Source organism: Melospiza melodia, chromosome 6, assembly GCF_035770615.1.
Source record: "Melospiza melodia melodia isolate bMelMel2 chromosome 6, bMelMel2.pri, whole genome shotgun sequence".
Classification (NCBI taxonomy): Eukaryota; Metazoa; Chordata; class Aves; order Passeriformes; family Passerellidae; genus Melospiza; species Melospiza melodia.
This window is the reverse complement of record NC_086199.1, coordinates 7,621,244-7,646,088: the sequence shown is the minus strand read 5'-3', so window position 1 is coordinate 7,646,088 and position 24,845 is coordinate 7,621,244. Positions and strand designations below refer to the sequence as shown.

Genomic DNA, 24,845 nt, shown 5'->3' with positions numbered 1-24,845 from the left:
TGGGGGTTTGTTTGTTTGATATTTTTTTTTTTTTTAACAGACTTGTGGAGGAGGGAAAAACCATCAAGCTAGAACCTGAAAAACACATTTATGTATTCTTAAACAGGACTTTCTGGATAGGTAGAGTTCACAATAATATTCAACATTCCTGTTTGCTCAGATTCACCTTAAAGAAGCCATAAAGTAGAGCTCATCAGAAGACACTTAAATGCAAATCAAGATACTGAAATCTTGGATTTTTCTCTTTCAGGGGTTGATTATTTCCCTACTGCTCACATATTTCTGTCTCTCTCATCTCCTCAGTTACCTCTCTTTAACCTTTTGGTCCCCCGTAAGTCCCATCTCAGAATATTTTCTGGCTGGAATGCACAGAGGGGAAAAGACAAATCAATCTTTCTTGTCTGTTTCTGCTGACAATACATTTTTCTTTTTCTTCTTACAGATACAATACCTCTTCTTCTAGTTCACATTGTGACTGTTCTTCATATTACTGTGATCATTCTATTTCAAAACCATCACCATGAAAAATTACCTGTGTTTAGAAGGAAAACAAACCTTCCATTCTACACATGTACTGTTTGGTCGTGAGCAATCAAAATAATTCAATCAGAGTTTAGAAAAAGAGAAGAAAGTTACTAAATTTCAGAATTAAAGATGCATTTGATTATTGCAATTCCAGCAGATTGCTTCAAGCAATAAATAGTCTTCAGAGGGATGCCATTTACCAAGACAGCTGGGAGGACAAAAATAGATGCAAGTAACCTACTCGCATTGTATGTAAAACAGTTGTAACAGAGAGAATGAGGGTAGGACAACATATGCCAGTAGAGCTCTCTATTTCTATTTCCATTTCTATTTCCACAGACAGAGCAAGTTTGTATTTCTCTCAAAATACATTTTATAAAACACAGTTCTGAAGTGCACAAATACATTTATGCAGCATTACCTACCAAAAAGGTTATTTCTGTCGTCAACAACTGTTGTTTTAAAAATATGCAGTATCTGACCCTGTGCCACTGCAGTGACTCTGAATCCTGATGAAAGGATCATACCAACTCCTTCTATATTGTTTGCAACATTAAAAGCAAAAAATTTTTCTGACATTTAATATTACTGGAAAATTACTCAGATTTCCAAACCCAGTGATTTTCCACTCAGATTTTTTAGAGAAAAACTGAAACATCTTAAACTTTAACAATTAAAAAAAAATCAAAATAAAAAAGGGTACAATACCTGAAGAAGGTCGCTGAGGTCAAGTAACATGTCTGTGAAAGAAGTCAAGGAACATACATGCTTCTTGAATGTATTTTTTAATTTCATTTCATTAGCAAGCCAAAGAAAGGGAAGAAATAAACCCAGGTTAACTGTTAAAGAAACCAAATATGGGTTAGGTCAATTCACCACTTATGCTAACAGCCAACATCCAGTTAATTGTTCAGCTGCCCAAAACACCCTGCCAGCACCTGCTGAATTTACTGCCGAAGTTGACAGTAACAGAATGATCACAGTGGTGAGATTTCTCAAAGAGCAAGCCAACAACGTATGTGACCTACAACACTCGCCACATCCTGCAGCCCAAGGAAGACCCAGGGGTAAGGGGGTCCCCTGATGTGCTCAGACCCCACCCCAGTGCTGGGATCCCAGCACAGGAAGGACACTCAACTGCTGGACAGAGTTCAGGGGAGGCCACCAAGATGATCAGAGGGATGGAGCAGCTCTGCTATGAGGAAAGGCTGAGATAATTGGGATTATTCAACCTGGAAAACAGAAGGCTTTGGGATGACCCAACTGCTGCCTTCTGGTACCTGAAGGGAGCCTGAAGAAAGATGGAGGAGAGCTTGTAGTGACAAGGGGGAATGGCTTCAAACTGAGAGTAGGGTTAGACTGGATATTGGGAAGGAATCTGTGGGTGTGAGGGTGGTGAGGCCCTGGCACAGGTTACCAGAGAAGCTGTGGATGCTCCATCCCTAGATGTGTTCAAGGCCAGGCTGGATGGGGCTTGGAGAAACCTGGACTAGTGGAAGGTGTCTCTGCATGAGGCAGGGACAGGAACTAGATGGCCTTTAAGGTCACCTCCAACTCAGGCCATTCTATTATTCTATGACAACTAAAAACAGTAATAGCATCAAGATAGAACACCCTTATTACACTTTAGAATATAAAGTATCATCAGTCTCCTATGCCAGCTTAGGAGCCCAGAAACACAGATGGAAGAGCACCAAGAAAACTGAAATAAGTTTCTTTTGCTGTCTTCTATGAGGTCAAAGTGCTGTGAAGGGAAAGCTGCTTTGGCTGCTCCTTTCTCCAGCCAAGCAAACCCAGTGTTACCTTTCAGTTTTCACTCCCTTCATGATATCCTGTGCTGCTGCAAAATATGAGGTCACCATCTACTCATTATGGGCACACTTGGAACACATAATAGTTAAAGACAAGCCAAGCCACTACAAGTTTCCATCAGATTTAACTGAAAGCAAGCACACTTATGGCTGCATTGTCTAAACATTGTCCAAAACAGAGGAGGAAAAAATAAAAGAAAGCACCACGAGGCCCAAGGTGCAAAGGTAGCCCTTTTGCTGCTGTTAATGAGCACAGGCCAGATATCCTATCAGCTACTCAGGTGTGGCTCACATGTTGTAAAAGGGTTTTATCATTAAAAGGAGTGTCAAGGTAAAGTGTGAGAGAAGGGGAGAGACTGAGATGCAAATAAAAGATGTATGCAGGGCTGTGTGTGAGGTTTTGTATGCAGCAATGTGCTAAGAAATCCAGCATTAAATAAAATGCAGGGACACCAGGGTAGCTTGGTGCATGCTGTGGTAACACAAGTATTAGTGAATGTTCTCCAAGTAATCCAGGGTAATACAGTGCACATTTCTCCTAAACGTTATCAGCTGAGGAAGGAGAGTAATTCAGATAACGTAATCAGTTTATACATAAACATTTTCCTTGCAAAGAACTTTTATCCTTGAGCATTTCTACCCTTAGTTTGCATTCGAAATTGTATGAATGTACTCCAAATTTGTTACAAAATTTAATACATTATGTTAATATTATTTGGTGGAAATTAATTTCCACATTAAAAACCACAGCAATGCTGGGTACTTAATTAGCTGAAAATTCACTATGGCTCTGAAAAAAAAATCAGAAATCCATTATTGGTAGTATTATGCAAGACATTACAGTAATCTGAAATTTTAACACAGTAAGGAAACTGCTAACAAAAACCATCTGTAAAATACACAGCTTAGAAATCTACACAGAGCAATACTGAATTCAGTGCAAATTTTTTGTAAAAGTGAAAAAAGAGAAAATGGAAAGACGTTAGCAATGCAATTGCCAAGGAACCATATTAATTGTCAGCTCATCAAACAGATCTAGGAAGAAATCACTATGCCAATTCTGTGCTCAAGAAATATTCTAAGTCTGAAAATATTCCCAGCTCATTATTGACTTGAAGTGTCTGATTTTTCTATGCCGACCCTGAGATACTGGCCCCAATGAGACAAAGCAAAATTATCACTCATATCTGATAGATCTCACCACAATTTAGGAGGGGAAAAAACCCTGAAACACCAAAAGAAATGCATCTCATAGGTTATTGAGGCATCTTATAGGTTACTGAAGTAAATAACTGAGTGGTCCTAGAGCCTGGCTGCTGTCACTGGAGACAGAAGAGGAGCTGGAAGGAGCATCAGTGCCAAATGCTAGTTCTGATTTTAGGTGATTCAGAGAGGTGCTTTTCTAACCCAGGCACTTCAGTTACAGTCATGAAATCTGCATAGCAGAGTATTCTTCAACCTCCTCAAACTGTTGAACACACTTTGGTGGAAAATCTGAACTTATTAACACATTACAAATGCTTAGGCTTTATTACTGCAATGAAAACAAACCCACCTTTTTATGCATTTATAATGACACAAGATCAGAGCTAACGAGTGGGAAATTCACAAGCAACTCTGAATTAATTTAGAGCTACACTATAGAGGCTTTAACATACAGCTCCCTTGCTCCTTAGAGAAGTTAGTTCAAATGTCCACCAAAATTGTAAGCAAAGGTCACAATAAAAACGTGGTGCTTCTGGATTTCATTTAAGGTAGCCCCCAGCAATCTCCCTCCCTGATTAGATGTGCAGCTACTACAGCAAAGCAAAAGGGGAAACTTGAGTCATGCAGTAGCACTGGGCTGGCCTTTACTATGAGCATTGTGGGCACGATTATCAGCAGGAAGTGGTTGTAAAAACAGCCTGTTGTTTTCAAACTCCTTTTCAGAGCTGGAACAGTCCAGGAGAACATACAACAACAGCTGAAAACAGCAGATAATACTTAATATGTATTCCAAAATTATACAATCATAAGACAAATGTTTTCTTTGAGGCTGGAAGAAAACAATGATCGTTTTACATATGGAGACTGCTACCCACATGGAAAAGCTCCTGAAGGGATGGAAAGCTACTGGTACTGTGGATATACCCATGCAAATAACAGGGCACAAGGGGACTTAAGTTATAAATGTGCCCAAGTTAAAAAAAAATAAATGGAAAAGAAAAAGCATTAACAGTTTAAACTACTTTTCCTTTGCTATTAAGTCTTTAAGCAAGTTTCACCAAGGTATGCAACTGTCTGTCCATCGCTAGAAATGTCTAAATCAAGATAAGTCTAAAGGCATTATATAAAAAAAATAAATTGAAGGGAATCCTTGGGCCAACATGATGCAAAAGGTCAGACTGAACGGCCAAAATGTTCCTTTTCTGCCTTTATAATGTGGATAATATGAGAACTCCATGATTCACAGCAAGAATGATCTCATTCTCAGCACCAGAGGAAACAAAAGTTCATGAAGAAATGAATAGTACCAGAAACCTAAAACCCAAAATACCAAAACAAACATGTATTTGTATTTCAGAGAGACCTACATTTTCCATATTCCAGCAAGCCTAAAGTACTTGTGCAGCAAAATCCCCCTGATTTTCAATAATAACATTGAGCAGGAGGCAAATCTGCCATTTGCAGGAATAAATTGTCCAAGACGCTGTTAAAATAACAACTATCACTTATAGTACAGTTGTTACCCCTCCTAAAGAATTCTTTAAAAAATTAAAATCTTTAGTGTCTGACAATCTACAATAATCAGGAAATCTTGAGATTATTTCATGCTACTGTTCCAAAGTTCTTCCACTGAGTAGCATGCTTGATCTGGGAGACACAGGCCAGTATTAAGAATCAGGGAGAAGGCAAAGGGTTATAGTTATTTAATTTCTGTAAGTTACCCTTGGATTATTTTTTACTTATTTTTACAAGCTTACTACAAAAGCAGCCATACCATGGAAGGAGGACTCGTGTCAAGGAACTGTGACTGCAAGCTACTCAGGAGAAATCTGACATCCATGAAAGTCCTGCTGACTGTAATGAAGTGTCACCTTTATTCAGCTTAAGCTAACATGCTTTCTGTTTCTCACAAAAACTAAAAGCAGATCCATTAAACATATAAAATATTTAAATATATTCTTACTTTCTGTACTCAACAGCAGCAACTCAGCTGGTTGCAAATAAAAAAGCAAAGCCTAATAAGAAACATGTCTGAAAAGCAAAAAAGAAAAAAAAAAAGAATTTTACAACAAAATTTTCTCAAGTTCTTAACAAAAAGAAATATTTGCAATTTCAGTGTCAGGGTTCTGGATATACTACATAACAAATGGGAACTTCCCAGAAGCACTTTCTTTAACAAACACATGGAGGAAAGACAAAAGGGAGGCTGAACACAAAAGTGGGGTGATACCAGGGTGAAAATCTATGACAGCATTTGTCTGGCCCAGAACCTTTCAGATCAACACCCAATTCACAACCTCCCCCTTCCATAATTTCATACACCATATGATTTTGATTGACTTATCATGATTATACCTCTGCTGCTTTACAAACTTTCACCATTTTAATTAGCCATTAATTGAGACTGACTGACAATGCTAATTGTTTAAAGTAAACATTTCTCTTTCCAACGACACCAAACTAAAGCAATTAGAAAATAATACTCAAACTCAATGCTTTTGTAGAAAACTCATTTCTGACAACTCTTATGAAAGTTTTGCCTCAAGGCTGAATTCCCACAGAGCCAGCTTCCAAAATTTCTTCAGTCTCCAATTTTGCCTCCGCAAAGAAGTCCACAAAGCACAGGCTGCACTTGAGTACACAAATAAAAACAGCACTTAACAAATGAAACTGCTAAGCACAAATGCTGTTTTTATAAAAAGCAATCTTTATTTATGTGTAGATTAATGCACGATAAAAAAAGAACTGCATTTTGGTCTGAGGGCTTTTTTTTCTTCTTTGCACACAGCTGTATGGCTGTGCTTCATAAAAGTGTATTGCTCTAAATTCTGCACTCTAAAATCCCCAATTTGAAAACAAAAACTCCTTCCCCATGTCTACCAGGATGTTTGTGCAGCAGTTCTCTCGCAGCACGTGCAGCCTCAGTGCCTCCAGAGCCAAGGCAAAGTCAGCAGCAGGGATCCAGCATCGTGCCAGCACCAGGCACACCAAAGGCATCTGGGGCTGCATTCAGCCTGTCTGACCCCACGGCATTGACTGCAGGGTGACAAGGGGGCTCTCTGGCTCACCTGAGACCTGAAGAGCTTTGACACCAGTTCTGCCCCACGCCTGCCCCTCCAGCAGCTGCAGACAGGAGGGATCCAAGCCTGGGAGCTACATCAGCCTCAGACTCCAACACACATACAGCTCACTCTTTCCTAAATAATTGCTGCAGCTTTTTTTCCTCAATAATTGTCTTCAGAGTCATTGCCATTTAGAGGAACGTTTTCCAAAGCACCCAGGCTGGCTGAATATGCAGGGAGCATTCAGCACTTCTGAAAATGCTGCCCTTGGAGAACGTGGGGCTAAGCTGTGCTCCCAGTGTTACTGACTTCAAGCAAAATCCTGCTTTGTAGGGTGCTGCCAAGTATTTACACAGACACATGTAAATTTTTAATAGTCACATATAAACTTACAGCACAGTGCAACACAACAGAAAAAAAAGGAAAAAATATATTTCTTGTCTCATAATGCTTGTACAGTCAACTTGCAATTATACAGGGTATCAAAGGGATAAAATATGCAAAGAATATCCATACTAAGCCCCTGAAAGATAATCTAGTTAGTATATTTGCTTAGGGCAAAGAAAATTTAGGCATAGAATGAAAATGTAAATATTAATTTAAAAGTTCTGAGAGACATGAGGTTAATCTTCAACTTGAATGATGTGGCCATGTATAAATAACAGTTGGCTACATTCAAACAACAAAAAGTCTCCAAACAAGAAAGAGAGACCCCATCCCCTGAACAGTAAATTGAACAAGCACTGGCAAGGGAAAACAAGAGAGGTTGCTAGGAGAAGCAAGGTTTAAGGAAGAACTTGAAAGAGCAGGGCTGGCAGATGAGAATGGGAGAGAGGCAGCAGGAAAGGAGCAAAGCTCAAGCTGCAAGGGGAAAAATAAACCAGAATAAATTGTAAAATCACTGCAGAAAACAAAGCAGGTATGAAAGTGCATAGCCCAAAAATCGGCACAGAGTGACAATTTGATAATAAAGTGGAATTTTACAAAGGAGCTGGGAAGGAGGACTGATAGTAAAGATTTAAGTAAAGTAAAGGAGTTCTCTCTCTTTTCTGTGTGTACAAAGTCTATAAAGGTTATGACTCTTGTACCAACAGTGAAAGAAAAGTTCCAAAGAAGTCAGAGGTGCAGACTCAGAAGAACTATTCTGAGATGGCTCTGAAGAATTCAGCACAGCAGCAGTGCACACATTTGGGAGCAGCTGCCTGAAAGAAGCAGCAGAGGAAAATCACTGCCTGCTCAGAGGTGGCAGAGGAAAACCACCAGAGTCATCAGCCTGACACTCTGCTTTTTCAGAAAACTCCAAATGCAGGAGTCTGGAAATATGTAAAAATATGAAAAAATAAAAAAAAAATCTGCCATAACTAGCTTGATTGCAGCTCATTACCACCCCCTCCCCATGGCTGCTATTTGTGCAGCAACCTGGCAAACCAGCCAAAGGAACTGTCTGTAATTAAGTCTTGTCATTTTGCCTGTTTTCAGCTGGATTAACTCCCCAGCTCACATGAAACTGCATCAACACCTGGGCTGATAGAGGGCAGGGGATGGACTGAGGGAGGGCTGAGAAAGCAAGGCCAAAGCAAGATAATTTCTTTCTGAGGCTGTGCCAGCTCACAGGGGCTTAACACATTCTCCAAAACTGGAGCCTGAGACAACCCCTCCGTCACCCATCCCACCTTCTCAAATTTCTCTTTAAAGTTTGCACAGTTTTTCCCAGCTTGCTCCAAAACACAAAGACCTACCTTATCTGAAAGACAAGCCTAAAAAAACCAAGTAAGAAGAAAAAACAAGTAAGCAGTTACTGCAGGGTAACTGCTTTATAGAAACCCAAAATGTTATAAACTGATAAAACCTCTCTTGTTTTAAGTACAAACACAGTTCCTGTGTCAGAGTTGTCACAGTGCCACTCTGGTTTTACCCTCAGTAAGCACTCACCTATACTTCTTAAAAAAGCAGCATTACAGTGCTCAATTAAATCAGAGTAAAACCAAATTCCATGGACACAGAATGTTTTACATTTCCCACACCAGAAGCCAAGTGTTACATCTTAGCTTTCATACCCACACTGAGGCAAATGCACTGGTATTAAGTGCTCCTGGGTGAATTATCTCAGCAGACCTTGCTGGGATGGGAGCATGGCAGCTGTTGTCCCTGCACTGGGACACACACACAAACTCAGTTGCTGCTTTTCTGCCAGGGTGAGTGGATTTGATTTATCCAGGCATAGGCATGATCCAGTATCATACACATAAAACACTGTCACTTATTTAGAAAAAAAAAAATAAAAATTCTGACACTAGAGCCTTTGTTTTAAGAGAAAATGCAGCTTCAAAAGGAATTAATTGCATCCTTGCCCTTCCAAGGCTGTTGGCTCTTTAATGGCCTTTGGTGGGAAGTACAACAATGGGATGTGTTAAATTTCCCACTCTCAAAGGCCTTCAGAGAACCATCTCTGCATCTATCACACAACACAACGACAAACCCTTCTCCATCAGGTGCCCACAGGCACACAGCTGCAGAAACCTTTCATTACCTGAGCTGCACCAAAGGGAGCCCTTGTGCTCTGGAAGTGGGCACTACAGGAATACCCTTCCTCCTAAGGGTGCATTCCTGCTGATCAGGAAACCTCAGCTGGGCAGGTGGAAGAGCTCTGTGCATTCTCACCCTCCCTCACACCCACAGCACTCCCCTGGGAAATGTCAGTGTCATGGCTCCAAGCATGGCTGGCTCTCTCTTGGGGCATGGGTGGAGCAATGCTTCCTCAGATGCTGCCAAACTGTTCATTACTATTCTTGCAGCAATCAAAGTTTGATTAGAGGCATTACAGTAACTCACAGCAACTTCCCCAATCGCCTGTGTTTCTTACAGAACTTGAACTCAGCATGGAGATGGAAACAGCTCTCAGGACAAGCTCACCAGCAGGGCTTGGAAGTCAGGAAAACACCCCACTCTTACAGAGGCTGAACTCCTCCAAGCAGCCTGGTTTAGGGATTATCAATAAAATGAATACAAACAGATGAAGCTGAACTGATGCACTGCATTGGTGGGTTGAAAATTCCTCAGCCCACGCTTTCACCTTAAGAAATGCCTACACTAAACCTAAAACAAGCTTCCTGCGTGCTCACTGTAGCAGAAAACCACGTAAGTCACAGCAGCACTGAGGTTTGCTGAATTTGGTTTGTATTTCAGAGCTGCCTTATGGTTCATAAATAGCAGCATATCCCAAATGAGTTACTAATAAAGCATTTCACCAAATTATATAATAATGCATCTTACCCTTTAGAGTACCACTGGAGGAGTGTTCAAGGGAGGTTTTTTGGGAAACAGGAGAGGAGAAAACTCAAATTACCTCCAGGATATCTTGGGATATGATAACAGACAGAAGCACTGAGTTAGCACTCAGTGTGAAGTTACCAACCTATGGACAAGATGCAATACACAAACACATCTTCACTTCTACTTCCAGCAATGCACAAGTGAGACATTGCCTTTAGCTGTCACAGCCAGGGTAAGAAGATACTTTCACTGATACTTTCTGTTCAGCCCAACTGAGCAAAGCTCTATAAGAACTATAAAAAACCTAAAAAGAAATGTAACAGCTCTTCTAACTTTCAAAATACCAAATACCAATTTAAAATACCTTTCAGGACTAGGGAAAAGCAATGCATCATACTTTGAAATGAATACAATTCTCAACATGACACATTCTCTTCAAGGATCTAATACAGTGGATTTTAAAGTTAAAACAAATTTATGTCTCAAAAGCTTCTCTCTAGAACAAGATTCAATTTGGTCCTTGAACCAGCATAATAGAGCAGGTGGAGGGAGGAGTTTGCATATCTGAGATTTTAAAGGCAGCTAACTTTTCAGAGAGTTAAATTACAAGAATAAATCTTTGAGGTGATCTATTAAGCAGAGAAAATACAGTCACAGGCATTTGATACACTTTGTATTTTATCTACACAAAAGGATGGGAAACAAATGCTTCCCTTTGGGAATCTATCTTTCCCAAGAAATTGAAAGGCACAACCCAGAGGGACTCTTGGCTGTGCCTCAGGACTCTGGATTTCTGTTTCCATTTTTGCCACTGCCCGACAAAAAACATTCCATCCTTTATAATGTTTTTGTAATGAAGATAACAGCTTCCCCTTCCTTGGTAAAATGCTCTGAAATATCCTGATTATCTATCTACTATAATAGTCTGCTATTTTGACTCTGGGGTTCCCAAGTCTCCCCAGAAGGTCACAGAAACAAGCTTTCAAATGTATTTCAGCTATAATACCCCAGCAGGCGACTAACTTTATGGGCAACAATTCTTTTTCAGACCAGCTCTCTGCCTTTGAAAGACCCATGCTGCAGCCTTTCTATGCAAATCAACAAAGAAATCTGTCCCCCTGTGCAAAACATGCAAAAGGGCTTAACTGAGAGGCATCCTGAACTTATTGCAATAAAGAGATGCAAGAGATATCACAGATTCAGTCACTCCTTTCAAGTATGACAGTCCTAATTTTCATGCTTCTATTATCCAACACACATAGCTAAGCACCTCCTACAATAACTTTAAAATCCTTTATTCAGTTTAATATTTGATTTGATTTTGCATCAATTTGCTCTAAAATCACTTTGTAAGCACATGTATCCATTTTCAGTGTTAAAAAAAAAGATAGAGTGAGTATCAACTCCTTTGTTATTGGTTACACATCTTTAAGAAGGAATCATTAAGGATAAAGGAAAACTCTTTATTGGGGCAAGATGTGGGGGGAGAATGGAGGGTAGGAAGGGGACAGAATATCCACATTGATATCCTACTGAAAACTTGGGTATTCACTAAGCAATCTGGTACAATTCACTTGTCAAAGATACTGGAATTCTGTTGGCATTACTGTCAATGTTTCCCTCACTTAGGCAGGAACTCTCAAAGCATCTCAAGACAATGTTGCACAGCATCAGTTAGTGAACATACTGAAGTTAATTTACTTGCAAATGGTATTTCCCACATTCTTAAAAGTTAACAACATTCATTAAATAGCTTTAATCAAGATGGAAAATAAGGTGTTTTTCTGAAGTGTCATTTTAAACTTTTATCCTTTTATTATCTTCTTTTGAACGCCGCAGCAATGGCAAGCACTTATCTCACGTCTCTCTTACAGCACAGAGGCTGCTCTGTCATTATCAGTTTTTAAGAAGCTGTAAACTTATCTCAGTGGCTGGAATTCCTCATGAGAGAAAGCAAAAAAAAAAGTCAGTAATGATGTACATATCATCTGCCTCTGGGAAAATAAAAACTGCCAGTGATATGCTGGGAAAGATCTCCTTAGACGCCTTTCAGGGCGTCTTGCAGCAGCTTTATTGTAACCCAGCAGTGTGATTTCAAATAACATTATCCAGCAGGCTGATGGCAAGCTCATAAAATACTGCTCTGCTCTGAACAACTGAGAATGCTATTGTGAGTCTCATGTTTACAGCTGCTCGCTGATTGTGTCATATTTGCAAAGCTTTCAAAAAAAATGATAACTTTTTTCTCACTAGTGAGATTTATAAATTCAGCTTAGAATTTAGCTAACAAGCTCAGTGCAGAATTTGCTCCTCTTGGAAAATTTAGCTAAAAATTCCAATGTATTTAGCCAGTATACTTGGAAAAGTATAGTCTAGCATCTTAGAAGAATTAAATACAAAGCAATATGTACAACAGGGCTCCTACACTATGGGAGGCAGCACTAAGAGGTACAGATGCACACAGGACACAAAAATATGCACATCTTGATGAACAAGTCATTTTGCTTCCTTTCTATGCTTCGGTTTCTCCAATCAGAACATGAGAATACTGACCTTCTCCATAAAACACTATAAATTCTACACCTCCACCAACAGGAGCTGGGAGGAGGCAAACTGGAATTACAGTCCTACTGCCACAACTGATTATGCATTAGGTCAAGAGAATAAGATATAATTAATACATTTGTGAACAAAGAAACACACAGGAGTAACCTTAGAGAAAGAAGCTGAACCAGGTACACCCACCCCCTCTCTAAGCTTGGCCATTCACCTACAAAAGATTCCCCTTGTTTGCCTTTCTCCTGGCCTCACAATTCCCCTGTTTCAGACTGCACAGCAGCAACAGCTTCAAAAGGAGCATGGGCAGTGTTCAGCCCTGACTCCCCTCTCAGCTTTTAACTCCCCTTACAGATGTGAACCTGGGGTTTGTGCAAGCCAGCAACAGGTTTTAGTCACCAGTACTTAAAAAAAACCTGAAATTATATCAATGAGGCCCTGCTGTGTTTCCCATCAGAAGACAGATAGCTCCAGACTCTGAGCAAAGAGAAACTCTCCATGGAGAGCACCAACCAAAAAACCTGCCCTGTGCAGAGACACAGCTCAGCTGCACCCTGTGCCAAGTGTCCCCTACCCATCAGTGCTGCATGGCCCCAGCCAACACCAGCTCAGGGACACTGGGGCCGTGCAATGGAACTGCTCAGACACCACGGCCTGGCTGGCTGGCCTGGGCAAGCACTGAATTGGCTGCACTGCCAGGTTTGAAGGGCTGTGGTTAATAGCACAAAGTGCAATTAGCAGAGAGCTGCTGCAGGCATCCCCTGGGGACAATGGTGTCTCCAGCAGCAGAGACAGGGAGGCACCCCAGGAAGGGATGCAGACGGCACAGAGCTGGGAGAGCCCTGCAGCACAGGGGGAGCTGCACTCAGAGGGGCTGTCGGGCATCCAGCTGGTCACAGTGACCCCGAGAAAAGTTGCAAAGTCTCTTGTCCCAGCCCAGAGCTTGAAGGAAGAGTCAGAGCTCTTCATTTCTCGGTCTCAAGGTTGTTTATTGTTCCTTATCTATAAAATTCTTTCTCCTGTCCTGCTGAGGTTTGCTCAGCAAGACAGTCCAGGCACTCTGCCTGCCCCCAGGGCAGTGTTATGTCTTTATACCAAAAACTACATGTACAATGTTTACAATTACTTTCCAATACCTATCACCTATGTTAGACAGTGACCTTCTACTCTAAACCAATCTAAAAGTGCCAACATCACAGCAGAAGATGGAGGCCAAGAAGAAGAAGAAGGAGAAAGGCTGGACATGCCCAGATCCCTCCATCTTGCCCCCCTGAATGCCCATTCTAAAAAACCCCAAAATCTACTTTTCCACCTTGTGATAAATTCACTATCATTCTATTTAATTTTTCATGGCCTGCAGATCTTCATCTAAGGTTGGTAACTTGGACCATGGGTCATAATCAAAACCACAGGGGCATCTTGGGCTCCGTGCCAGGGTCTCTGAGCCCCCTGGCAGGGTCTGGGCTGCTCAGGACAGCCAGAGGGACGTCCTGGGTCCTGACAAGGGACCTTAGAGGCAGAGGAACTGGGCTGACAGGAGCTGCATCTGTATTCCAACTGCCTAAAAAGCCTCACATGCAAGGATAGAGTAACCCTTTGCTACAGCACTGGCTGGGGCTGAGCAGGGGAAGAAGAGCTGGCACAAAGGAGTTGCACATCCCACAGAAAGGCTGAGCAGCAGCCAGCACTGGGCTCTTGCACTGAGAAAGGCCAAACAGGCACTGAGCTGTGTTAGCAAAAGTGCAGCCAGCAGCCCAGGGAAGTGGATATTCCCCTCTATTGACTACCAGTGAGGCTGCACCTGGAGAGCCTTGGTCAGATCTGGGCTCTCCAGCAGAACATCAGAGTGACACTGACATGGTTGAGGGGCTGGAACATGGGATTTACAAGGAAAAGCTGAGAGAGCCTGGCTTGTCAGCCTGGCTTTAGGGGACAACTAACACTGTCTGCCTAATGAGAGGGCACCAAGGAGCCAAATTCTTCTCAGAAGCAAACTGTAGCATGAAAAAAAATCTGTTTACATATTTGGAAAAAAAAAAACCCTTTGGCATGATGGTAGTAAAGCCCAGAGAGAACATGACATGTTCATTGCTAAAGACAATCAACACTCAACCAGAGCAGGGCTTCAGGAATCTTCTGAGGATGTAAGTAGGGAATGGAGAAATTACTTCCATAGGCCCCTTCTAATCTAAATTATTCTACAATCCTGCATAGGGCACAGGCTTTTCTACATATTTCATCACCTTCAGATACATTACCTGTACAAACATTTCCCTGTATCACACCTCTGACTGCTGGAGTGGAAAATACCCTGTATTGTCTTTCATCCTACCCTAGAGCCTGTCAGTAGGCAGGACTGTTGTAATAAAACACTTTTGTCAAGCTACATTTTGAAGCTTCTTTTTTTGATGCTGCCCTCACGTTGTGGATACTGCCTCTCAGGCAATGTTCTCTGCTTCTGATGGTGCTCCCAAATTCCCCAGCTGAAACAGGAGGAAAAGTGACCAATTCACAGCTCTGCTGGGAGGGCTGCCAGCATTATCAGCAGAAATCAAGGACTGGAGCATTCTCTTGTTTCACCATTGAATGACTGTGAGAAACAGCTGAGACACTGAAGCCACCCATTCAAAGTCTGAGGAATGAGAACAGCAGCAGAATTCAACACTTGAGTTGCTTTCCTCTGCCACAGGGAGAGTCTGGAGTCAAAGTGAATGATAATAAATATTAAACTGGACACTGACAAAAAATATTTTTCCACTGAAAAATATTAATAATCTCAATATGCACTGGAAATAATTATTGGCAATGAATTGGGTCCTCCAGATGTGACAAGAATGCAGTGATCTGGGAGTCCCTGAGAGACAGCAGCACAGATGCACCCCAGCTGGTGCATCCTCTAGAAGACTGATCCTTTAAGGACCAGAAGTTTTCAAATGGAAAAGAAAATTCAGCCTAGATTCTGCAGAAGTTAAAAGCACTCACATGGGAAAACCAAACTTTGATCTCCAGATAAATACAAATTGAATGTTCTCTGATCCCAGGTACCAAGTGAGAGGCAGCAGCTGCAACCTCCCAGAGTCTCTTTAAAAGAAGAGTTCCTCAGTAATGACTGAAAATTATTTTGCATTTCTTTCCTCATTTCCCTGGAGACCAAGGATGATCCACTGGTAATTTCAATGCCAAATTTCAAAAGAAACAATCTCAATTTAGACAGCCCAGCTCTTTTGTCCAAAAGCAAGAAAAGCATCTATAATCTCAGAGCCTTCAGAGATGGACAGGCAGAAAAGCATTACACTGGAAACCATGGATTCATTACGGAAAGAAAAAAAGTGTATTTTTAAGGCAAGTGAACTAGAATGAGGCAAATTCCTTGCAAAGCAAGAGCACAGTGGTGCTTTCTCAGAAGCAAGCAGGTTCAGGTAATCTCTCAATTTTCTGCAGTCTAATTTGAAACACCAGCTCCTTGTTTGCCCTAGAGTTGTGCCACACATTACAGCCCCTGAAATGAAAAACCAACTTTGTTTTCCCTTGGAAGCTGCAAGGCCACTACAGGCACAATAAAAAGTTGAAAAGAGCAATTGCAGAAGGCAAAATACTATAAAACCTAAAAGATAAGGTGAGAATTTCTCCTGACAATAAGACAGAGGCAATGTCTGGAGTTCTGGTTTTTATGTAATAAGGACTTTTCCATTTCAGTTAGTACATGTCATATTGCTGAATATGCATTTACACTGCACAGTCTTCTCTCCATATTAAAAATATTATAGCCCAGTAGAAGTTACATGCTATTTTTTGTCCACACTAAAAACCTTCTTTTTTCAGTCTGTGTATCTCCCCCTCTTCAAAATTTGCTTTTCATTATGATACATGACAACATAAAATATATTGTCCACTGTTCGTCCTTGCATATCAACACAAAAGGAATCTGAAGAGCACTAAGATTTCTACTCCCTGCCTAGGCATAAGCTAAGACTTTCTATTTGGGAACCAAGCTGCTCTTTCATTGAAGAAACAACAATATATCTCTATTTAAAAAATACTGATTAGCAAATCTCATAGCACTTTACTAACACATGCAGCCAAAACATCACTGAGACTACTGTGTTTCTCCCACACTGGAAGGATGTTGAAAACTTAAAATGATTCACTTACAGCTGATGTAAAGATGAGAGCTCTGCAATTTATGTTTTATTGTCAAATGTTTAAAGGATTAAAACCAAATAAAATACACAATACACAAGCTTCAGAGCACACGTTATCTTTAACATCTTATTTCCAATTAGCAAGTCAAAATAAAGAAGACATGGGGAACATCTGGCTTCAAAAGAAAAGCTCTGGAAGAAATCAAGATTTTGGTTCTTTCGGGCCTCATTTAAGGCTGCTATTTTCCCAGACTCTTGAAACTGGATGAGATGGAAAGATTATTCTCTCTCTCAAAGAGGGGAAAATAGCAGACATACCACCATGTGATTGAGTATTACATCATTCATACTCACAACAATACTGAGCCAGTCTGGCAGCTGAACTGAAAAGACATTTTCTTTGCCTTCGAGGAAGGACACGGGCTCGCCGTAAAGGCAGAGGAGCAGGGCAAAGTTAGAAAAGGCTCAGCTCCCCACTGCACTTGGCATGAGCTACAAAATGCTAAAAATGTTTCACTGACAAGCAATTCTAGTGGGAGGTTTAAGAAAATTACATCATGCAAACAAAATCCTAGTGACAAACATCTGAAGGAAAGAGGCAGCTCTTGAGAAGGACCTTTACCCATTTTTAAAAGACTTATACTTTACTAGGATGTGAGAAATCATTATCAAGACCACTTTCAAGATATAAGGCTGGGTCAGGTGCGAGAATGAATCCTGTTTTTACAAAACAAATTTGACAGGTAATATTGTTTCTCTGATATACCTTCACTTTGTTCTTACGACATCAAAAACTGCCAAGACAGAAAAAACTGCATAAGACTTAAGAATAGGATAAAAGTGGACACAATTTGAGAAAACCTCAAGCTAAAATATTTGCAGATAGCAAGCACAGAAGGGCTTATAGGTCGCAAAGCACTGGCTTTTGTTCAACCTATTTTGCATTACTGATCTTAATTAATCTAATAAAATGAATTTGTGTTCTGAGGCAGCATTCTTACTGCATTAAAATTCAAATACACAATCTCGTATTTTAATGAAAAAAGCGTTTAATTCTCTAATTGACTTTTAAAGTATTAAAATGCATCAAATATTAGTGATGGCTACAACCAGGAATATTTTTCAGTGACCGAATCAAAAAATCAACCATAATTGATCACATTTGCTATCAGGATTTAGCATCAGGTAATGCTTTTTTTCTTTTTTTTTTTTTCTTTTTTTTTTCTTAAGAGGAGCATGGCCATGCAGGGAAGGAAGGGGAAGAGTCTCCTCCTCATTCCACACCATATCCAGCACATCCTCTGACAAAAGCAAGAATGTGCTGCACAATGACAGGCTGTACCCCACTGTTTTTATTCAGCTGGTGTTAGCAACATATTAGCTCCCATCAGGTCAAAACACCACCCAGTGATAATTCTGCTTTTGCTGACATAAGCCCCAAAATTCAGATGCAGAGATAAACCGTATTAAGCAGAGAGCCAACTTAATTATTTCCTCTTTTAAACAAGCTTTAAGAAGATTGTTAAATATTTATTTTCACAAGCATGCAAGGATCGCTGAAGGTCAAAGACATCAGAGGTGTGATCCCTTCCTTATCATCCCTCCTTTGTATTTGTTTCCCTGGAAGGAGGCCTCTCTGCCATCACACTTCCCTCCCCTCATCCATCACCCAGAACTCATCCTGACGTTGTTCCTGTGTTATCCCTCCTGCCTTTGCCACCACCTTTCAGCTTCACCCCCTCAGTGCTGCCAGTGAGAGCTGCCCCTTCTGTTTCTACCCCAGAATTACTGATGTGTTTGTCTCTCTCCCACTCCCTGCTTCTGGTTCTCTCCTTGTTTCACCTTTACCATGAGAATGTCTCATCAGTTCAGACACCCCAAACTGGAAGCTAATTACTAAGAAGACAGATCATGCAATTCATTTCATTAATTATTATTTTTATTCATGCAATAACAGTCCAGTATTGCACACATTAAAAATCTGGCTCAGATGTTTCTGCTCTAAGTATTTATGAGTTACACAAGGCCTGACGTGGTGATGGAGCACAGGGTTGCCAAACACTTCTACCCACACATCATGTAATTCAAGCCCAGAGCCACAAAGGCTGCAGTGAACCTATCCCAGAATCCTGTCCCTTCATTTCAAAAGGCAACAGTGATTCTTGTTTGGGAAGGTATGATGGGCAAAGGACCTCCAGAATTAAAACAATGTAAGTGCAGCAGCTCTACTGATTGTAAACCCCAAGGTTTTCAGCAGCCACAGAACATCCTGAGTTCAACAGGGCCCACAAGAATCATCAAAGTCCAACTCCTAGCCCTGCACAAGACACCTCAAGAATCACACCATATGTCCAAGAGCACTGTCCAAGCATTTCTTGAGCTCTGCCAGGCTTTGTGCTGTGATCGCTTCCCTGGGGAGCTGTTCCAGTGCCCAGTCACTCTCTAGGTGAAGATCCTGATATCCAACCTGAACCTCCCCTGCCACAGCTTCAGGCCATTCCCTTGGGTCCTGTCACTGTCACCACAGAAAGGACATCAATGTCTGCCCCTCCTGCTCCTCTTTTGGAGGTCTCCCCTCAGCCTCCTCTTTTCCAGGCTGAACAACACCCAAGACCTCAGCTGTCCCTCGTGTGGCCTCTCCTCACAGCTGCTCACCATCCTTGTGGCCCTCCTTTGGACACTCTCACAACTTCATGTCTTTTTTATATTGTGGTGCCCAAAACTGCACCCAGGAATGGATGTGAGGCCATTCCAGTGCTGCACTTTGAGAAAAATCTGCCCAGAGAGAGGCTTGAAATACTCTGCTCTGCAAAGCAATAAAGTATTTCTGCAGACAGATTTCAAAAGAGTAATATTTTGACCTCTACTGTTCAAAATTTCCCTTAAATGAGGAAAACAAAGCCATCAACACCAGCCAAAACCTGTAATCTTGATAGGCCATCTTGTGACCCTGTCCCCCTCTCCATCTCTGCAGATGGTTTGTTTAATGCTGCATTATGGAAAAGCTGACAATTTGAGCCACCTGCTGTGTACCAACATCCTGAAAGGAAAAAAGTTGGTCACCCCTCTACACAAAAGCTGGTGAGAATTTCATCAGTGAATTTAATGGAGCATGATCAGGTCTCCCCTTGGCAGGACCAAAGGTCAAGCTCTATTTTATCCACAGTTAGTAACAAGTGAACAGAAAAGCAAATTTCCAGAGTGTGCAGTTCTTAAACAAAACACTAGCCTGAGCACACACATATGCGTGCAAAATTGCAGTCCTCCTGCTTCTTTTGGATGATATATTTAGAAATCCTATTAGCTGGAGAGATCAACATTCTTATCTGAATTTCCAGGATGCTGTAACATGCAAAATTAGAGCAGCTCTCTTAAGTGGGTCAATTATCACTACTGCACTTACAGCAGCTTTTCCCCTCCCTCCCTGCAGCATCCGTGATGGGCATTTAGCACAAGGATTTAAACAGTCAGATGTTGAGTAGACACAAACCACAATGTAAAGTTCCCTTCCCCTTCTATATTTTCAGCATCTCAAAGGAACAAAGGAAATCACCCAAGTACAGAATCTCCACATTAAAATTGCAGGCTCCCAGCAGAAAGCCGCGATGATTCCAGAGCAGGGCACCCTGCAGGATAATTCCAGTCAGCAATCACACTCACTGTTCTCCTGCCACATCCGACTCAGGTTTATGCCTTTCCCCTCCAAGGGATGAGAGGAGAACCTGAGGGCCACTAATCATGTCCCCAGCCCTGTCCCCCAGGGTGCAGAGCCACACAACCAGTTTGAAAGGCTTCAGGTTATTATCTCCTCAAGAAGGAATTCTCTTTAAAATTAAAAACACTGCAAAGCACCAGACACAAGTGGAGCAATTCAAGCACCCAGCACCACTTCAGATGCTACAAAGGCATCCAGAGGAAACACAGGCTCTTCTACAACACAGCTGGAGGCCAGGTGAGATATCTGAGAGGCTCCTTCTGCCCCACTGCTGCCCACCCATGAGCAGCCCTGGCAGTAAGGGGATGCAGCAGGGAAGAGGACAGAGCCACACAGTGGAATACATGATGTCAATGAGCACATGCAAAGGAAAATTTTACTTTCCCAGCAACTGGAAACACAAAACACGTGATTCTCTCAGCACCACACTTGCTGTATACATCCTTCTTTACAGGGAAAAAAATGTGTGAGGCAGCACTGCAAGTGAAAGATTGTATGATTCTGCTTCATTCCATAGAAAAGCAGACTGGATATGATATGCAGGCTTCAGGTCATGAGCCCTGCTGTTGAAATTCAGCAGATCTAGCCCTGGCTGGAGGAGAGGGTGATGGGGAGAAATTAAGGTGCAGAAATTAAATTTCTATTGCTGTCCCTGGCTGCCCTCTTCCCTACATCTCCAGCATTTTCTCATGTGGTACTAAACAGGAATGATCTCAAAAGCCAAGCATTACTAAACACCTAACTCTTTGGAAATCTATGTAAATGACATGGGGCAACAACAGACACACCCTATTTAAGGCAGCAATTTTTTCTTAATAGATGAAGCTCTTCCAGCTAAAATCCATCTGCTAAAAACACAGCAATTTTAAGGCTTCATTTTGAAATTAAGTGAACAAGGGTTTTGCAAGCCTTCAAGTTCAAGCAAATGCTTCATTAGGAAACACTTCTCCACCAAGAATGTGGTCAAACACTGGAACAAGGTTCCTAGAGAGATGGTCAAAGCCCCCAGGCTGTCAATGCTTAAGAAGCATTTGGAAAATGCCCTTAACAACATGGTATAACTTTTGGTCAGCCCTGAATTGGTCAAGCAGTTGGACAGTTCCAACTGAAAATATTCTATTTAACTTACTGTGAAGATCTTGGCATCTCTTTCCACACACTGAAATTAAGTAATTTGCCTCAGTAAATATTATATGTATTTTAACCATGCAATTTAAAATCCATTTTTATTCTCATATGTCCTTGTCACACTGCACACTTGAACAAAACACATTTTCAATGCAAGACCAGTTAAGAAAAAAAAAAAAAATAAAAGGTCAGTTACTAAAAAGAAAGTCCTTAACCAGAGAGAAATAGAAACTGGTTTTATTAACCTCCCTAACCACAGCTTTAAAATTTTCTTGATTAAAGCCTAATTTCAAAAGTTAACTTTTTAATCAGGAACACTAAGGCCTGCTAGCTCCAGGAAGTTTTAGTAGAGGTCAAAAGATTGCTGGAGATATAATTTTTCATTTCTAATAAAAAAGGAAGTCTTGCCCTTTTCCTTGCAAAGACAGACCTTGAAGTGTTAGTAGAGAAACAAAGATTGAATCCATCAAAGGTTCTCATGGCGAGGCTGTACAAAGCCTCCCCAGACCACATGGAGCTGACAGAGCTGCTGAAGCTTGCAGGGAATTAGCTGAACTCCTCTTGCAAAGACCAACATGGTAGAAAAGCCCAGGAGCTGCTGCCTGAGCAAGGATTAAAGAGACCAGTTCCTCATTCCATCACAGATTTTCTGGGTAACTCTGAACGTGTCACTTAGCCTCAGTTCTGCACCTGGAAATGAAGATAAATACTCGCAACTTCCCTTTCTGTGACATGAAAATAAACACATTAAAGCAGGAGACTTTCAAATAGCTTGGCAATAAAGTACAAGTACTGCAGACAGATAGGAAATAACAAAGTGCTGCCCCATTCAGCTGCCCAGCTTTTTCCCAAACCCTTCTTGCCTGCTGGGATCTGGCAATGCCTTCGTGATCCTCCCTCAAACAAAAGGGAGGTTCACAGGGCACAGGAAGCCAGGGAGGAAAAGCTCCTTGTGCTTTCCCATCCAGCTCAAGTTTACATCTCAAAGACTTGTAGGCACCAAAGGTTCTCCTGAAAGCCATCTGCTCCCCACACCCAAACTGAAGAGGTTATTTTTCTTATACATTTCTCAGAAATGTTCTTTTGCAAACAACTCAGGAGAGAGGCCTCACTTGGCTGCCTTGGTCTGACCCCAGGAGGATCCCACCTCTGTTCTCTGACAAAAAAATGCTACCAAAAACCCCCTGAATAATTCAACCTCAGTCTCAGAGGCTGCCCAGCCCAGAGCCCCCACCATTGAGACTGATCAGCTTTACTGGAGGGAGAAAAACCTGCCCTGAATTTACCTTTATTATATTTACACAAGATAGCTAGTGAGGGAAATTTGCAGGGACTCTTCTCATGTGGAAAAGGTTTTATTTACTAGGCTCTGAAAAGACAGGATTTGGTTTACAACTAAAGGTGCATTTTTCAGTGAACTTCAAAGGAAAAGAATAAATAAATAGTATAAAAAAGGTGTATGTGTGTGTGGGAAAAAAGACACTTTCCATGCAAAATGCTGCTATAAAAGACCCCAGGTGGTAGCACTGGAAAACATTACACAAAGGAGTGGACAGTTGTGCAGTTTTTCTAACTGCTGTGTACAGTAACAGGATCACAAACAGAATGAAGTGTTCCTTGATTAAAACAAACTGATGACTGATGTCCCACCTGGAAAACGCTGGCCAGGCTGTCATTGTCCCTGAGTGAGCCTGGGGCAGGCACAGGTGACAGCTGAGCCCATAGGTCACTCAGACACCCTGCCTGGCTCTTCCCAAATTCCCTCTCTCGGGAACGTCGGGACCAGCTAAAGGCCCTTTGTTTCCATTCTGACATGGGCAGGGGTGGAAAAGCTGCTCAAAACATCAGAGAGAAACAACTCTGGGCTGTTGCTATTCCAAGAAGCAAATTAAAAGGCAGAGCCTGAAGTGCCCAGAGCGCTGGCAGTGCCAGACAAAGTCAGATGTCACTGGAAAGGCTCAGCATCACTCAGTCCCTGGGACAGGGACAACAGCTTCCATCACACCTGAGGGTCTGAAAACCACTGGCTCCTTCAGATGGACTTTTTGCATTGTATCTGTACTTCTGACATTGATAATACAGACACATTCACACATTTTATACAGAGAATAATAAACTGAAGTTTTTATAGGCAACTCATCAGAAGGATGAAACACCTCCCAGATCCAGCTAACAGTTAGCAAGCTGTTTTCCCTGGAAAACATTAACACTGACAAGCAATAAAGGAAGGCAAATGAAAAACTATGGGGGTTTGTGTCACATAACCTAATAAAAACCATAAACTGATGCAAAATCAATTCACATCTCAACTAATACATACAAAACTTTGCAAAGGATTACAAATAAAAGCTGCTCTTCAGATTAATAAATTTTTATTTTCTCCTTAAGTTGTGGAACTATTTTCTCAGATCAAAAAAAACTTGAGTTACCAGAATATTTTGCATTTTTGCATTAATGAAATAATACATAAGAACCAAGGAGAACATAATGTTTTCCTGTTTCAGGCTGAGGTTTATTCAGGCATAATTCAGACTGCACTAGCAGACTTGGCCAAAGTATTCTTCACATTTTCACAGAGGCTGGCTGGCGACATGTACATTATGAAAAAAAGAAGACTAAGCAGATAATCATGTCAGATAAATACATTCCACTCCCTCAAAGTGAACTTGCAGACACAATTACATTCTCTTTTCCCTCTCCAAATGCTTCCCACTCCTTTGGTTCTGCCACAAGAACACAACATTTCTTGTCACTTCAGTCCCCTACTACATCTCCCCGTACCTCCCCAGGCATTTTTGCTCCTTCTACCACACAACTTTTTCAGAAATGTGATGTCTCCCACTGCTAACACTGTTCTGTTCCCAGGTAACATCTCTTGCCTCCACAACTCCCAGGTCACTTGGATAACTCATTTGGGCCACCCAAAATTACTGAGCTGTCCCTCAGTTCTGAGCATGCTGCTGCCCTTTGCTACTTCTTCCATGTCACCTCTTTCCTCTAAAATACTTCACCAATCTTTAGTTTTTAGCTTCCTTTTCTAAATTTCTCTCCCATTTCTTTGTTAGAATTCTGAAATGAACACAATACCAATGAACACTTTAACTCAGGAACGTGGCTGAGCAGAGTATTTATTTAAATGTTGAAGTGTTAAAAATACTGCAATTCCCCTTTGTACAGAATTATTCAGTGTACTGCTCCCTTTTCCAAACCCTCCTCGTCACCTTCTCCAGAAGAACAAAACCAATGCCAAGTTCATTACCCTGAATATGGATTTTAATTTTTGTTAAAGCACTTTGTCCCATGGCCATCCTCCCTACACCTGCTCTTGGCCCCTGTGCTCCAAAGGCCCTGGGAGCACCCCTGCCTCCCATGGCCCAGGCCTGTAGAGCCAGATTTAAGCTGGGAACAATTATAACATGCTGATTAT

General features: G+C 41.4%; 1 protein-coding gene across 1 annotated transcript in view; it reads right to left on the bottom strand.

Moving 5' to 3' along the window:
- Window positions 1–24,845, bottom strand: part of BRF1 (BRF1 RNA polymerase III transcription initiation factor subunit) — a 173,215-nt gene that overhangs the window by 103,122 nt on the left and 45,248 nt on the right. The window contains exon 4 of the mRNA XM_063159797.1: window positions 1,234–1,265. Coding sequence (XP_063015867.1) covers window positions 1,234–1,265 — 32 coding nt within the window. The remainder of the gene's footprint in view (window positions 1–1,233; window positions 1,266–24,845) is intronic.